This window comes from Helianthus annuus, chromosome 15, assembly GCF_002127325.2.
Source record: "Helianthus annuus cultivar XRQ/B chromosome 15, HanXRQr2.0-SUNRISE, whole genome shotgun sequence".
NCBI lineage: Eukaryota > Viridiplantae > Streptophyta > Magnoliopsida > Asterales > Asteraceae > Helianthus > Helianthus annuus.
In genome coordinates, this window is record NC_035447.2 from 105,397,420 (window position 1) to 105,413,659 (window position 16,240).

Genomic DNA, 16,240 nt, shown 5'->3' on the forward strand with positions numbered 1-16,240 from the left:
CACTAAACAGGACATCGTTTACATCGTGACCGAATACAGACAAAGTACAGACACAAGTGCACCAACAGTAATGCAACTTCCACCCATAAATCATACTTATGTATGGAATCGAATCCTCCAAATCTTTCTACGGTCATATAGAGTTCTAAAAGGCTTATCTTTCTTCCCAAATGATATTTAGATGATATTGGCATGTAAATATTGAACTATAAGAAATCCTTTTAAAACCATGAAATAGTTCTTTCAAATTTTGCTTCAAATTTTCTTCTATGCACATAAACTTGGGTTGCTATATGGATCAAATCCATAAATGTTGTGCAATCTTGTAAGGCAGATAAGTGGGTTGGATAGAGGATAGGGCCTTTACTTTGGTTGGATCTTTCTGCACTTTGGTCTTGGTTAAATGAAAACTTCTGTAAGTGTTTCCATAACTTATGCTTCTCTTAATCTAAACTTCCTTGTGTGCATGTGGTTGCCTTTTCTTTTCCTTTATACTGTTTCTTTGGACTTTCAAATGCATCCTAATTATTATATACCTTTTATTTTGTAATTCTAATTTTACGTAGTTTAACTGATGAACATGTTTAATTTCATTACTAACCTGTACGTGACCCATTTACTGGAAGTTTTAGTCATGTAAATATCCACAATAACATGTTACACGATCATTTTTTGGACGGCAAACACACACCACTCCAAAATTAAAATATACTCCTAAAATCCTCGTAATACCCACTTTATTATGGAACTTGAGCCCACACCAACACCCTAATTTATCCCGATGGATTAACTAGTTTTTTTTAGATATATATAAAGGAATTTAAACCAAATTCGAAGCACATACTAAATTTAGAAAGAAGTTAAGTACGGAAATCTACCTATAAAAAGAATGTGAAAAGCAAACCACTCATATGACCCCAAACGAAATACCAAAAGAAAAAGCTTACGATAACCCACCTCTCTCTCTCTCTCTCTCTCTCTCTCTCTCTCTCTCTAAACCCTGAAAAAGTATTGGTGCACTCTCTCGAACCATGGCTCGAGCCATGGTCTTGATATGGACATGTTATTGTGTGGTTTTAGCAACCAAGTGTGTGCATTGTCTAGGGGTGAATTGGGGTACTCAGGCATCCACACCTCTTGATCCTCAATATGTTGTTCAGATGCTTAAAGACAATAAGATTAAGAAGGTTAAGCTTTTCGATTCGGACCATTGGACCGTTGGTCACTTTGCTGGGACGGGTATCGAAGTCATGCTGGGTATCCCTAACCTAAATCTTAAAGAATTTAGCGATGATTATGACACGGTTGAAGATTATATCAAAGAAAATGTTACCGATCATTTGCGTGATCATGGCGGTGTTGATATCAAGTAAGACATGTATATATTTATACGTATGCATAAATAAAATGCGTATAAATACATGCATGCATGTAAGATTCTTGCGTGCGTATACTGCATGTATCTACATGTAAGATTCTTATGTGCTTATACTGCATGCATGTACGTATGCATGAACGTGCATGCATATGTGTACGTACATGCATGCAACATGATATGCATCATACATTGTATGTACGTTTGGCTATGTGTTATGTTATTGAATTATGATACATAATTCAGGTATATAGCCGTTGGAAACGAGCCGTTCTTGAAAGCATACAAAGGCGCCTTCGAGAAAACCATATTCCCAGCCCTAAAAAACGTACAAAAAGCCCTTAACAAAGCCGGATTAGGCAACAAAATCAAAGCAACCATCCCTCAAAACGCCGACGTCTACGACTCCGGCTCAGCGGGCCCATCGGCCGGAGACTTCCGGCCCGAAATCCGAGATATAATGGTCAAAATATCAAGATTTCTCGACCAACACAACTGCCCATTCATGGTCAACATCTACCCTTTCCTTAGCCTCTACGAAAACGAAGATTTCCCAATAGAATTCGCGTTCTTCGAAGGTGGCGGAAAAGGCGTTCAAGATCAAAACATCCGATACACCAACATGTTCGACGCCAACCTCGACACCCTCTCGTACGCCCTCAAGAAAGCCGGCGTTAGCAACATTAAAATCATCGTTGGCGAGATCGGATGGCCCACAAATGGCCACAAACAAGCAAACCCTAAAATGGCACAAAAATTCTACCATGGATTATTAAACAAACTATCATCTAACAAAGGTACACCCCGAAACCCGGGTTACATAGAGGTTTACCTCTTTAGTTTAACAGATGAAAACAAGAAGAGTATCGCCCCGGGCTTCTTCGAACGCCACTGGGGCATATTCCGGTACGATGGACAACCGAAGTTCCCTATCGATTTATCCGGTGAGGGTAACGAAAAGATGCCGGTTGGTGCTAAGAATGTGAAGTATTTAGACAAACAATGGTGTGTTTTGAATGATGATATGAGGAATTTGAGTAAAGTGAATAGAGATTTGGAATATGCTTGTAGTTTGAGTGATTGCACAAGCCTTTCATATGGATCAACATGCAATAAATTGAGTGAACGTAAGAATGTATCATATGCATTCAATATGTATTTTCAAATGAGTCAACAGAGTGTGGAGGCTTGTGATTTCAATGGGGCTGGGAAGATCACCAACAGGAATTATTCCACTGATGAGTGTCTTTTTCCGGTGGAGTTGATGAGTGGTGGTGGCCGGAATGTCGCCGGAATGATTAGTTTTCTAGTTGGTTTGTTTAGCTTGTTGGTGATATTGTAAAGGGTCGTAGTTTGGATATAGATGATTTTGATTTTGTTTTACTAGATTTGATTGCAACTTTGTAAGCATCATGAAGATGTACCAAACGTGTAATTAAGAAATTTACTCTATGGTCATTTGTTCATGTTTCGACTCCTGAGTTACCGTTCACCATTTTGGTGGCCTAATAAAGCAAATTAAAAACCCAAGGCTTTTTCCAAAAAAAAAAAAAAAAAAACCCTCCTTTACCCGGGTTTAGAACCGGCAAAATAAACTAAAAGGTTTATTGTTAGCAAAGTTAATTTTTTTTTTGTATTTTCATATATTTTTTGTACGTATAAAGATGTTCAACCTAGCCCAAATACAGTGGCGGACCCAGGAATTTTTTCCTGGGGGTGCGGAATATTTTCAAAGATTTTAGGCCCCTAGTTGTATAAAAATATCGGTTCATAGCGGGTCGGGTCGGATCATGTAAGACAAAAGAATATCAAACTAAAATTTATAAATCATCAAAAACTGTTAATGCACTTTAGGTGATAAGTGCATGTCTCCCATTTTGTAGGGTCTTTATTGTACATATAGTGAAACTTAGTCCTAGTTTTATTATTGGACATTTTGTCCAAGTTTTAGCCTTGCCTTTTGTCTGAGTTTTGTTTAGGACAAAAGGTCTGAGCTTTGTGTAGTTTGTTTGTCCGGGCTTTCTAGTTTGTCTTGAAAGTCCGGGTTTTGCCTTGTATTTATACCTTTATGTGGAATAGACAAGGTGGCGATTCTGTGTGAAATTCTGTGCACCTAACCCTAATCATTGTGTGTTTTGTCTGGCGGCTGCTTTGTGTGAGTGACGTCATTCATCTTCCTCATCAAGAATACTCAGTGTATTCTTGTTTTCTCTCACAAATCTTTGCATACTAGTGTTTCATCTGCAGTGGTTAATCATCAGGTGGATTCCGCACACCTGTTGGTGGCTTTAGTTGAGTGAGATCTTGGATTAGGAGGCCTTACAAGTGGTATCAGAGCATGGTTACCGATTCGGAATGGTCTAACCGCCTTCCTAATCATCATTGCTCTTGATTTGATGTTTGTTTCCGCCAAACATCTTGAAGACTTGAAGATTTTGCAGAAAAGTTGAAGAAAATGAAGCTGTTCGTGGTTGTTTTGTTTTCCAAGTTGTTGCAGATATGAGGTTTGATCCAAAAATTGCTCTGTTCGAGTTTTTCTTAGTGTTAAACCCGTCTGAGTTTAAAACTTTGTGTTTGTGGTTCCGGGGTTTTGGTGAACTAGTGTGAAGTCACACTAGGGAGATAGTCCGGAGACTTGTTTCTGAGCTTCACCATGTCCGAGTATTGTCAAATGTCTGAGTTTTGAAATATACTTTATGGTCTGAGCTTTAAACAGTCAAAACTGGTTCCGAGTTTTGCTGTGAATTCTCAGTGGTTCCGAGTTTTGAAGTGTTGATGGTCCGAGCTTTAACCTTCACATTTTTTATGTGTTTCCGAGTTTTCAAAGTTAACTGTTCCGAGCTTTACCAATGTTTTCTGTGTTTCCGGGGTTCCGATGTTTATCATGTTTCAACATATTCCGAGTTTTGCAGTCTCAACATATTCCGAGTTTTGCACAGTTTCAACATATCTCCGAGTTTTACAGTTTTCTGATGTTCCGAAGTTTAACACAAGATAGTTTGTTCCGAGTTATGAACAGAGTCTTTTTAACTCTGAGTTTCTCCAGTTCCGAGTTTTGTGTAAACTGCTTTTTGATGAACGCCGATAGGTGTAAGAAGATGTATTCAAAGGAAGATTCATAATAATGAAAAGCTGACATAAACCTAAACATGACGTGATGTGATCACGGACACAAAAGGAATACAAAATACAGCCACGTTATAATACGAGTTATTAGATGTGAAAATATAAACACGCAAAATGCAGACGACGGCATTATAGTATACCCAAATAACGAGGTATGTGGTAAAATGGTGACCAATTGGTCAAGACGATAAAGCAAGTTATAGTCAAAATGATGTTGTGACCTATGTAGAGCACTTGTCAATGTAAGGTTAGCGTGAAGTAAGTATGCTGACGGACTCAGTGACTGGATGGTCTAAAGACAACCCGGTCAAATAGGCGACAAGGATAGGAAATAGATGATAAAAGGTTACGGTCCAAAAGGACATATGCCTAAAAGACAAACATGTAAATACGAATAAAAACCTTATGCTGGACAAGAGGGAATGCCTTGAAAAAAAAAAAAACGAAACTAAGACGGTTAGGTCCAAACCAAAGGACTACTTAAAGAAGGTTTCGGGGACGAAACCCTTTTAAGGGGGGTGGACTTGTAACATCCCGAAAATATAATACTTTATATTGAAATTATAAAGTATAAAATAAACAAATATAAACTAGCTAGGAATAAATAACCTAGTTAGTCATAAGTCTAGTTATAACAAGAAACTTGGTTGATAACATGAAAAAAAAAAATCTAACTTAATAATTGATGGGGGCCAAAGTTGTCAAGTTTAAAACTTGAATTACTAAAACAAAAAAAAAAAAATACCAAACACACACTTTGAGTGTGTGTCTGGTTCGTACAAAACACAGGGGGCGACCAAGAAACCCCCATCAAACCCTACTTCATATAAATTGCTCAAATTGAAGACCAAATTCAGTTCCAAATCGATTTCCATGCACGAAATTGTGATCTCCTCTAAAAAGGGATCATAAGGTATGTAATTTCAATGCAAAATCTTCACCCAAATTTTTGAGTGAATTCATGAAATTCAAGAATTGATGTTGCATGTTAGTTGTTTTGAAAGAAATAGTGACTAGGGACAAACCCTAGTTAATTACTTGTTGAAATTTTGCTTAATTCTAGTGAATACCATAATCACCATTGAAGGTGATAGGTGGGTTTTGTAGGAGCATGTAAAACACTAGAATTTGATTGTTTTTCTAGTATAATTCGAATTCTAGGAAGTGAATTCAGATATTGATAATGTGAAAATTGATATGAACATGCTCAGTAGATGCTAATATTGGCTAAATAACAAGCCATGAACATGATCATAAGCTTTGAGAAATTATGCCCTTAAGGTGTTTGTAAAAATGCCTCAAAGAAGGCTTAGAAACTGAAATTTGAGTAAAAACGCATAATTGTAAGTTTCGGCAAATTATGCGATATATGCTAAGAAAAGAGTTCTAAACAAGTCGAATTGAACTCTTTAGGTAAGGAATCCGGATCGTCAAGCGGACAAGCCGGCGAAGATACGCGTTTGAAGAGGGTGCTTTAAAGGTACGTGACTTGTCGTCTCGTTACACTTACGTAGATAAACCTAGTCTTAGATATGTTTAATAATGATATAGTGAAAATGATTATGTTTGGTATGTCAATGAAGTGATGTAACTCACTCGACAACCAAACGGGTCAAAATAGTTAAATAAATATGTTGTTGATGATATTGTTTAAAATAGCCGTGTTGGAACGTCAATGAAGTGATGTAACTCACTCGACAAACCAAACGGGTTAAATAATGGTCGAATTATTAGTGTTTGAAATGACTTAAACATCACTAGTTAAATGGGGTCAAAAGCGTAAACCATGGAATGGTAGTGATACGCTAAGATTAACAAGCCCGGGAATTGGGTAATTATGGCTAGAAACCAACGTTGATGAATTATGCAAGTGCATGACTTTAATCTCGTTACATTATGTAAAGATGTTTGGTTTTAGTGTATAAATGATGTCGTAGTGGAATGGATGCGTTTGATGCGTCGTTAAAGTGGCGAAGTTCACTAGACCATCAAACGGGTCATAATAAAGAATTGAAATCAGGTTTGGCTTGTTAATAAAGTGATGGTCTTCACTAGATAGCCAAACGGGTCAAAATGAGGCTTGTAAAGGAATCAAGTGGGTAGAGACTTGAAAGTTTCATACCTCGCTAGGTAATGGATGGTACCACACCGATGAATTGGTTATGTTAATTTAAGTTATGAACCCGTGATATCGGGTCAAACACTAAAGATAAATAAAATGAGTCGTTTGAAACGGAATGATGAATTCCGAGAAAAACGAGCTTTCAGTTCCAAGGAAACATGAAACTATGAATAACGTAAACACACCAAGATGTACAAGCCCAGGAACTTGGGTAACGGCACCTAAAGGGTTGGAATAAGAAATTGGAAATAAACACTTATAGTTAGAATGGGTTGAATAATTGGTAGTATAGAAACTTTTAGCCGTATGATCGGTGAGTCGATTGTTGGTACGATAGTTGAAAAGAACATGTCCGTAAAGAATTTACAGACATACATGAAAAGAAATGGCCTAAAACGGTATTCGGATTTGAGAGAAATCTACAAAATAGTTGAATGGTAAATTCCCAGTATCCACCGTAAATTACGGTATACACCGTAATTTACGGTGGAGATCAAAATATTACGGTGAGTCGCTCCTGTGTTACGGCAGAACCAGAGACACTTAAGGTCTACCGTAACTTACGGTAGTCATCGTAAGTTACGGTGGAACCCAGAAAATTTGTATTTTATTTGTTAATTTTCGATGTCGAAATTCGTTTATATGTAACATATTAATGTCAAACTAATGTTTTTAGTGTTTGACCCTAGGTATGGATGAGGACCTCTCGGATGATGATCAAGTACATTGTAAAGAACCGAACACGTATTTTGAAGCTTCCGCACTAAACTAAATCTTGTCTTGACTTTAATCATGTTGTAAATGTTTTGTTAATCGTGTTTTGAATCCTTCAAACTAGTTGTTAGCTGACTAGTAAGGATTAACTTTAAACTTGTTATGCATTAACTTATGTTTGTTTTGAGTACTACAACAAGTAGGTTTGGTCTTTAAACACGAAAGTTTTTTTGTAAACCCTGATTAGTATTTATTTAATATAAATACTTAGTTAAATTCCGTCTAAATATTAAGGGTGTTACAAGTTGGTAATCAGAGCTTAAGGTTGTCAACAAAGTGTTCGGTTCAAGCTTGATCGATCGTCCGGTAAGAATTAATTGCTTTAGTAGACTTACTAGAATACTAGAAAAAGGAAATTTGATTTGATATGCACGGGAAGTGCGTGTTACACACTCAAACCCGGAACAGTGCATTAAACATAAATGATTTAAGCAAGTGGTGAACTTGGCTAGATCAAAATGAATGACGCATATGTCATAGATGAAATGTTTAACAATTAGTGTAAACATTTCAGTTTCAAGATGGCGTAAAGATGGGGGGAGTGTATAAATACGCTCGAACCCGGGAAATGCACTAAGTAAGAAAGGTAAGGCAAGATATATACTTGACCAAACCAAAAAAAAAAAAAAAAGAATAACACATTATTTATGACTAAGTGAGAATAATATAAATTTCCGTATAATAAAATGGAAATGAATGAAATAATTATTGATAAATCGTGATGGATGTTTCAGTTAAAGAAATGTCTGGAGTAACTGGAGATGATTCGACATCTCAATTGACTGAACAAATGAAAGCTAAGATTTCCGAGACGGTCGGAAAAGCTCTAGAGAATAGTCTATCACAGTATATTGATAGATTACAAACCACAATCGTGCCGGTGGTGAACGATATGATGGCTGAATTGAAAGACAACATACTACAAGAAATAGAAGAAAGGAGGGTGTTGGATATGAATCCAAGATCCGTAAAGAAGTCCAAGTATAATAAAGCTCCCAAGAAGGGGGCTACAAAAAGTGTGTTACATCAATGCAGAGTTTGTGGAAAAATTTACAAGGGCACATGCGGTAAGCCAAGACATAAAAAGTCTAATTGTCCAGAGAGGCTCAGAACCAAGGACACAGCGGACACAAGGTCTGATGCCCAGAAATCAAGGACAACATTGTTTTATATAACAGCCACGGAGGCTAAAGCTGAACCGGATGTCGTTTCAGGTATACTCTTTTAGATTAAGTTTCAGTATGAATTTTTAATTATTGCGAGTGCAAGTAAATCGTTTGTTTTATACCGATTTATTTAACATCCTACATTAGTGTTAACGAAATTACCAAGGCTAATATATATATATATATAGAGAGAGAGAGAGAGAGAAATAGATAATAATAAAAGTTCTATTGTTTATAAGAGGTGCTGAAACTGTACATTGAGCATCGAGGTAAAAGTAATCTCGATAGATATTGCAATGGGAAGGAGTGCGTGTACACTCGAACCCGGGAAATTAATGAAGAGAATAAACCTTGTGTTGGGAAGGAGTGTAATTACACTCGAACCCGGAAATTGCAATAATAATAAATGGCGAAGACAAGGTTATAGACTTGGCTGAACTAAATAAAACGCGTAGGAGCGTTATTTACATCAACCAATGATGTGGATAATTTTCATGCAATGATAAACAATAATAAAATTAAATGAATTAATTTTGTTATTATTGCAATAGGATTAAGGTTAAAGATAAGAAATTAAGACTCGGACCGAGAATATCCGCGAAAAAGAAGTTAAATGAATGATACGTATTATTCGCTATTATGAACAATAAAGTATCAATAAATGCAAATTTAGAAACTTGGGTAGGGGTAACCATCCAAGTAATACATTATTAATCGAACCCTCATGAGGAAGAACAGTGATCGCAGTAATGGATGTGATTATATAAAAGCCTAGTAAAATAAACTTTATGAAAGTGTTAGAATAAGAACGGGTAAACCCCAAAAGCCGTATAACCATGACAGTGGTTTTACCAAATAAGACTTGAGAAATGGGCCTTCGGAACATTAGCAAAAGAAATAGACCTAAGGGTCGCTAACAACAGAAAGGTGGTGTCGGAATCAAGTAAGCAAAATGCTTGATAATAAAGGTAAACGGAAGCCGGATAATGGGAGCATATTACATTAAGGTAATAAGCCCAAGGGAAGGGATAAGAATCAAGGTAATTAAAATTGTAAACTAACAAACAAGAATGCTAAGGCACAAGGATGAAAGTTTGACTATTATAAGTAATAAAGTCCATCAGAACAAGTCAAACAAAATAAATGGAAGAATTAAGGAATCGGTGAAATAAAGGCGACAGGTTACGCTAATACCACCGAATAAATCAAAACGAAATTTTAATGCATGTCAGAATGATGACTCTAATAATGACTTCGGTAAAATAACCGATAGATGGGTAGGACTACGGATATATGCGTAAACCAAGAGACGGTGACCCAGATTAAAAGTCAAAAGACTCGGATTAAGAGCTATAACTAAGAGACGATGAAATTTCGCAAAACAAAAATTTCGATAGTTATGTCCAACTATTTTAATATTGGACGGGCCGAATAAAGTATAATACTTGATATTCCAAGTAAGCGCAACCCTAATAATGAAAGTGCGAAATATTACTGAACCGATGTGATAGGTCGTAAAAGAATATGGAAAGGAAAACGCAAACCAATAAAATCGGGGTGTTAAAAACATTAAGATAACGAACCCGGTAATGGGTTGAAAGGAAATAGGGCCATAAACCAAATAACGGTATGAGTAAAATAAACCAACGCGAAGGTGACATAAGAAGTCATAGAGTCGGAAAGATAATCCGAAAGAAAATGAGTATAGCTTTAGACCACGGTCAAGGTCAAATAAATTTTTGAAAGCAAAAATTTATTTATTCTAAACATAAAAAGGGGGTGCCTTAACGCCATATGTATACTTATATCATTAAATAAAGATATGAAAAGAAGATGATCCATGAGATCACCGTAACCTTCAGGTTATAAACAATGTAAAGGTCTACGGGACCAAAATGACCTTCGGGTCACAAATACAACGGAACAAACTATAGGGTCTCACCCTAAAAAAAAGGGTGAAGACCTAATAAAATAGCCTACAAAGCTAAGTAAAGGAACCTGCAGGTCGATAATGTATAGCATGGGAACCAGTCATGAGTTCCCACGTAAAATGATAACGGAGAAGAATAATTCTTGTTGTCAATTTCTGATATGATTAAACGACATGGTTAAAGGGAAAAGCATTAAACTAAAATTCAGTTTTAGTAAAGAAACGATGTTCTAACACCTATAAATACCGAGAGAGAGAAATTAGAAAAAGGGTTAATACTAAAGGATATAGGTATTAACGCCGATAGGTGTAAGAAGATGTATTCAAAGGAAGATTCATAATAATGAAAAGCTGACATAAACCTAAACATGACGTGATGTAATCACGGACACAAAAGGAATACAAAATACAGCCACGTTATAATACGAGTTATTAGATGTGAAAATATAAACACGCAAAATGCAGACGACGGCATTATAGTATACCCAAATAACGAGGTATATGGTAAAATGGTGACCAATTGGTCAAGGCGATAAAGCAAGTTATAGTCAAAATGATGTTGTGACCTATGTAGAGCACTTGTCAATGTAAGGTTAGCGTGAAGTAAGTATGCTGACGGACTCAGTGACTGGATGGTCTAAAGACAACCCGGTCAAATAGGCGACAAGGATAGGAAATAGATGATAAAAGGTTACGGTCCAAAAGGACATATGCCTAAAAGACAAACATGTAAATACGAATAAAAACCTTATGCTGGACAAGACGGAATGCCTTGAAAAAAAAAAAAAACGAAACTAAGACGGTTAGGTCCAAACCAAAGGACTACTTAAAGAAGGTTTCGGGGACGAAACCCTTTTAAGGGGGGTGGACTTGTAACATCCCGAAAATATAATACTTTATATTGAAATTATAAAGTATAAAATAAACAAATATAAACTAGCTAGGAATAAATAACCTAGTTAGTCATAAGTCTAGTTATAACAAGAAACTTGGTTGATAACATGAAAAAAAAAATCTAACTTAATAATTGATGGGGGCCAAAGTTGTCAAGTTTGAAACTTGAATTACTAAAACAAAAAAAAAATACCAAACACACACTTTGAGTGTGTGTCTGGTTCGTACAAAAGACAGGGGGCGACCAAGAAACCCCCATCAAACCCTACTTCATATAAATTGCTCAAATTGAAGACCAAATTCAGTTCCAAATCGATTTTCAAGCACGAAATTGTGATCTCCTCTAAAAAGGGATCATAAGGTATGTAATTTCAATGCAAAATCTTCACCCAAATTTTTGAGTGAATTCATGAAATTCAAGAATTGATGTTGCATGTTAGTTGTTTTGAAAGAAACAGTGACTAGGGACAAACCCTATTTAATTACTTGTTGAAATTTTGCTTAATTCTAGTGAATACCATAATCACCATTGAAGGTGATAGGTGGGTTTTGTAGGAGCATGTAAAACACTAGAATTTGATTGTTTTTCTAGTATAATTCGAATTCTAGGAAGTGAATTCAGATATTGATAATGTGAAAATTGATATGAACATGCTTAGTAGATGCTAATATTGGCTAAATAACAAGCCATGAACATGATCATAAGCTTTGAGAAATTATGCCCTTAAGGTGTTTGTAAAAATGCCTCAAAGAAGGCTTAGAAACTGAAATTTGAGTTAAAACGCATAATTGTAAGTTTCGGCAAATTATGCGATATATGCTAAGAAAAGAGTTCTAAACAAGTCGAATTGAACTCTTTAGGTAAGGAATCCGGATCGTCAAGCAGACAAGCCGGCGAAGATACGCGTTTGAAGAGGGTGCTTTAAAGGTACGTGACTTGTCGTCTCGTTACACTTACGTAGATAAACCTAGTCTTAGATATGTTTAATAATGATATAGTGAAAATGATTATGTTTGGTATGTCAATGAAGTGATGTAACTCACTCGACAACCAAACGGGTCAAAATAGTTAAATAAATATGTTGTTGATGATATTGTTTAAAATAGCCGTGTTGGAACGTCAATGAAGTGATGTAACTCACTCGACAAACCAAACGGGTTAAATAATGGTCGAATTATTAGTGTTTGAAATGACTTAAACATCACTAGTTAAATGGGGTCAAAAGCGTAAACCATGGAATGGTAGTGATACGCTAAGATTAACAAGCCCGGGAATTGGGTAATTATGGCTAGAAACCAACGTTGATGAATTATGCAAGTGCGTGACTTTAGTCTCGTTACATTATGTAAAGATGTTTGGTTTTAGTGTATAAATGATGTCGTAGTGGAATGGATGCGTTTGATGCGTCGTTAAAGTGGCGAAGTTCACTAGACCATCAAACGGGTCAAAATAAAGAATTGAAATCAGGTTTGGCTTGTTAATAAAGTGATGGTCTTCACTAGATAGCCAAACGGGTCAAAATGAGGCTTGTAAAGGAATCAAGTGGGTAGAGACTTGAAAGTTTCATACCTCGCTAGGTAATGGATGGTACCACACCGATGAATTGGTTATGTTAATTTAAGTTATGAACCCGTGATATCGGGTCAAACACTAAAGATAAATAAAATGAGTCGTTTGAAACGGAATGATGAATTCCGAGAAAAACGAGCTTTCATTTCCAAGGAAACATGAAACTATGAATAACGTAAACACACCAAGATGTACAAGCCCAGGAACTTGGGTAACGGCACCTAAAGGGTTGGAATAAGAAATTGGAAATAAACACTTATAGTTAGAATGGGTTGAATAATTGGTAGTATAGAAACTTTTAGCCGTATGATCGGTGAGTCGATTGTTGGTACGATAGTTGAAAAGAACATGTCCGTAAAGAATTTACAGACATACATGAAAAGAAATGGCCTAAAACGGTATTCGGATTTGAGAGAAATCTACAAAATAGTTGAATGGTAAATTCCCAGTGTCCACCGTAAATTACGGTATACACCGTAATTTACGGTGGAGATCAAAATATTACGGTGAGTCGCTCCTGTGTTACGGCAGAACCAGAGACATTTAAGGTCTACCGTAACTTACGGTAGTCACCGTAAGTTACGGTGGAACCCATAAAATTTGTATTTTATTTGTTAATTTTCGATGTCGAAATTCGTTTATATGTAACATATTAATGTCAAACTAATGTTTTTAGTGTTTGACCCTAGGTATGGATGAGGACCTCTCGGATGATGATCAAGTACATTGTAAAGAACCGAACACGTATTTGAAGCTTCCGCACTAAACTAAATCTTGTCTTGACTTTAATCATGTTGTAAATGTTTTGTTAATCGTGTTTTGAATCCTTCAAACTAGTTGTTAGCTGACTAGTAAGGATTAACTTTAAACTTGTTATGCATTAACTTATGTTTGTTTTGGGTACTACAACAAGTAGGTTTGGTCTTTAAACACGAAAGTTTTTTTGTAAACCCTGATTAGTATTTATTTAATATAAATACTTAGTTAAATTCCGTCTAAATATTAAGGGTGTTACATTTTTAGTTATGCGGTCCGAGTTTAGAACCTTTGTTGGTCCAAGGACATTTGTTGTCTGAGTTTTAGTTTGAACTAGTTGTCCGAGTTTTAGTAATCAGTTTCAACAGGTCCGAGTTTGGTTAACAGTTTAAACAATTTTGTTTCTTGACTGCTGTACTTGTCTGCTGGTCCGAGTTCTGTTCTTGACTGCCAGTCCGAGTTTGTTCAAAATCAATCTGTTCAAACTTCTTTAGTCCGAGATTAGTCTTTCGGATAGCAGCCCCCAAGTTTCTTCAGAGCTTCCTTTATTTCTTTTCCTGTTCCGAGTTTCTTTGTACTCTAAGTATTGCTCAATGATTTGATCCGAGGTTTCAAGAGCTTTCGGGTTTTACAGTTCCGAATTTTCTAGAATTCCGGGTTACCTGGGGTACCGGATTTTTTAGCTAAATTTAGAAGTTTGTGTAGTTCGGAAGCTTCGAGTTGTGCATGTTCCGAGTTTTTCTAGTTATTCCGGGTTACCTGGGGTACCGGATAACTAACTAAGAGTTAGAATTATGTGTAGTTTGGAAACTTGAAGTCGGTTTCAGATTATCGAAAAGTTTTATGGTACTTATGTTGTCCGCATCAAGTGAGGAGGTGAAGAGAATACGACTTGCTTGGATTTTTGTATTGTTTACAAGTTTTAACTTCTACCATATTTAGATGAATACGTGTTCAAAGGTTTGAAGTGTGTAAACGAGACAGTTGACTTTCTGAAGGTCAACTGCGCATACATTAAACACAAAAGATGTGACATAATTGATCATAATAAAAGATTAGATTTGATAATAGATTAGTTGATAATCACTTGCTTAAAGTTAGGGATAGTTAGGTAATTTCACATGTTTTTTGACTCCAAATAACATCATATAATAGTAGTTAACAAAAACTACTATTTTAGCACAGAAGACGCAGAAGAATACCCTTGATTAGTTATTTTTAGCAAAAAAAAAAAAGGTAATAGATTCTTTAGTATAAAGTGATTAGAACATCCTATTCCATTTGAATCTTCAAAAAAGGTGTTAACCCTTTAAATTTCAAATCTAAATTACTAAATGCTTCCAGCTCCACCGTGGCAGCCACCTCCATGTTGCCGCTAGTATTAGGCCCTTGAAGGTTTATGGATTAGTAGCTAAATGATTAAGAGGGCTTATGGATTAGTGGATATTAGAGTGAGATTATTTAGGTTAATGGCCCTAGGGTTTTGGGGGAAACCCCTTGCTATAAATAGGAAGTGATAATTTGGAGTAATGGTTGGTTGGTTAGTTTTTGAATCTTGTATTAGACAACTTGGTTGTATGCAAGATTAAGCTTTCAATTCAACAAATCTTTCATCTTGATTTCTTGAAGATCATCAAGTTTGGATTCCGCCCATCCTTGGTGATTGTTTGATATCATTGTTTGATCCGTATTTTCGGAATTTACAATTGGTATCAGACCTATTTTGATATCAAACATTCAAGAAATTTTGAGTCTTTGTTGAAGATCATCATCGCGTTCTTCGTGTTCTTCATCGTGTTCTTCGCATTCTTCAAAAAATCTATATATTTTGGTGTTTTGATCTTTTGAAAATGTGTTAAGAGATATAAAAAAAAATCATTATATCATCACAGTTATCATCATTCATCAAAACATCATCATATGAACACAACAGTGGAGATACATAAATTTGTTTTGTTTCATTTTGTTTCATTCGAGATTCAGTCATCATCAACATCAGCATTATCAGGGTGTCGGCAGTGTCTTCGGTGACCTCATGCGGGGAGTGTGCTCACCGTGCGGGTACACCGCCGCCATCCCCGCAGTGAGGCAAATCGGGGAGCATAATCGGTGTATGTTCACCGCTATAGAAATGCACAAGGATCAAGGGTGAAAGTTGGGCAACATGTACCTTGGGCTTACATACTTGTACACACCATTAATTAAAAAAATAAAAAAACAAGTCCTCCAAGAGAGGAGTGCCGCCATCAAATTGAGGGTGTGAGAGGAGTTGACATGACGCGTGCTGATTGAGTGTGTGTAAGAGAGGGGACTCCCCTAAAAGAGGAGTGCCCCTTACACCCTCATCACCTTATCATATTATCCTCTTCCATCTGACATCATCGTATCATCATCATTTTTAACATCCGATATAACACAATATTATCCGACATCATCCGACATCAGTTCACATCAACATCTCGGATCAACAATCTTCATCCGACTTCATCCGTGATAATCCGATATCATCAAACAACTTCAAACATCT

At 36.2% G+C, this 16,240-nt stretch overlaps 1 protein-coding gene and 2 long non-coding RNA genes across 3 annotated transcripts; all 3 read left to right on the forward strand.

The window, feature by feature from the left end:
• Positions 1-1,031: 1,031 nt before the first annotated feature.
• LOC110909955 (glucan endo-1,3-beta-glucosidase 8) lies at positions 1,032-2,717 on the forward strand. The gene is made up of 2 exons (XM_022154677.2): positions 1,032-1,369; positions 1,622-2,717. Exons 1-2 carry the CDS (start codon positions 1,032-1,034, stop codon positions 2,715-2,717), a joined length of 1,434 nt encoding a protein of 477 aa, XP_022010369.1.
• A 2,617-nt stretch (positions 2,718-5,334) lies between these two features.
• Positions 5,335-7,516, forward strand: LOC110909954. Its single transcript, XR_002575735.1, has 3 exons — positions 5,335-5,414; positions 5,915-5,981; positions 7,313-7,516. It is a non-coding gene; the product is annotated as an uncharacterized LOC110909954 (long non-coding RNA).
• Positions 7,517-11,664: 4,148 nt separating this feature from the next.
• On the forward strand, positions 11,665-13,900 carry LOC110909953. The gene is made up of 3 exons (XR_002575734.2): positions 11,665-11,748; positions 12,249-12,315; positions 13,647-13,900. It is a non-coding gene; the product is annotated as an uncharacterized LOC110909953 (long non-coding RNA).
• The last annotated feature ends 2,340 nt before the right edge of the window (positions 13,901-16,240 follow it).

Excerpts from the sequence above, each read along its gene's own strand:
- LOC110909955 (XM_022154677.2), top strand. The coding sequence starts at position 1,032 with ATGGCTCGAGCCATGGTCTTGATATGGACATGTTATTGTGTGGTTTTA. Across the intron at positions 1,370-1,621 it reads CATGGCGGTGTTGATATCAA|GTATATAGCCGTTGGAAACG; the intron begins GTAAGACATGTA and ends TACATAATTCAG.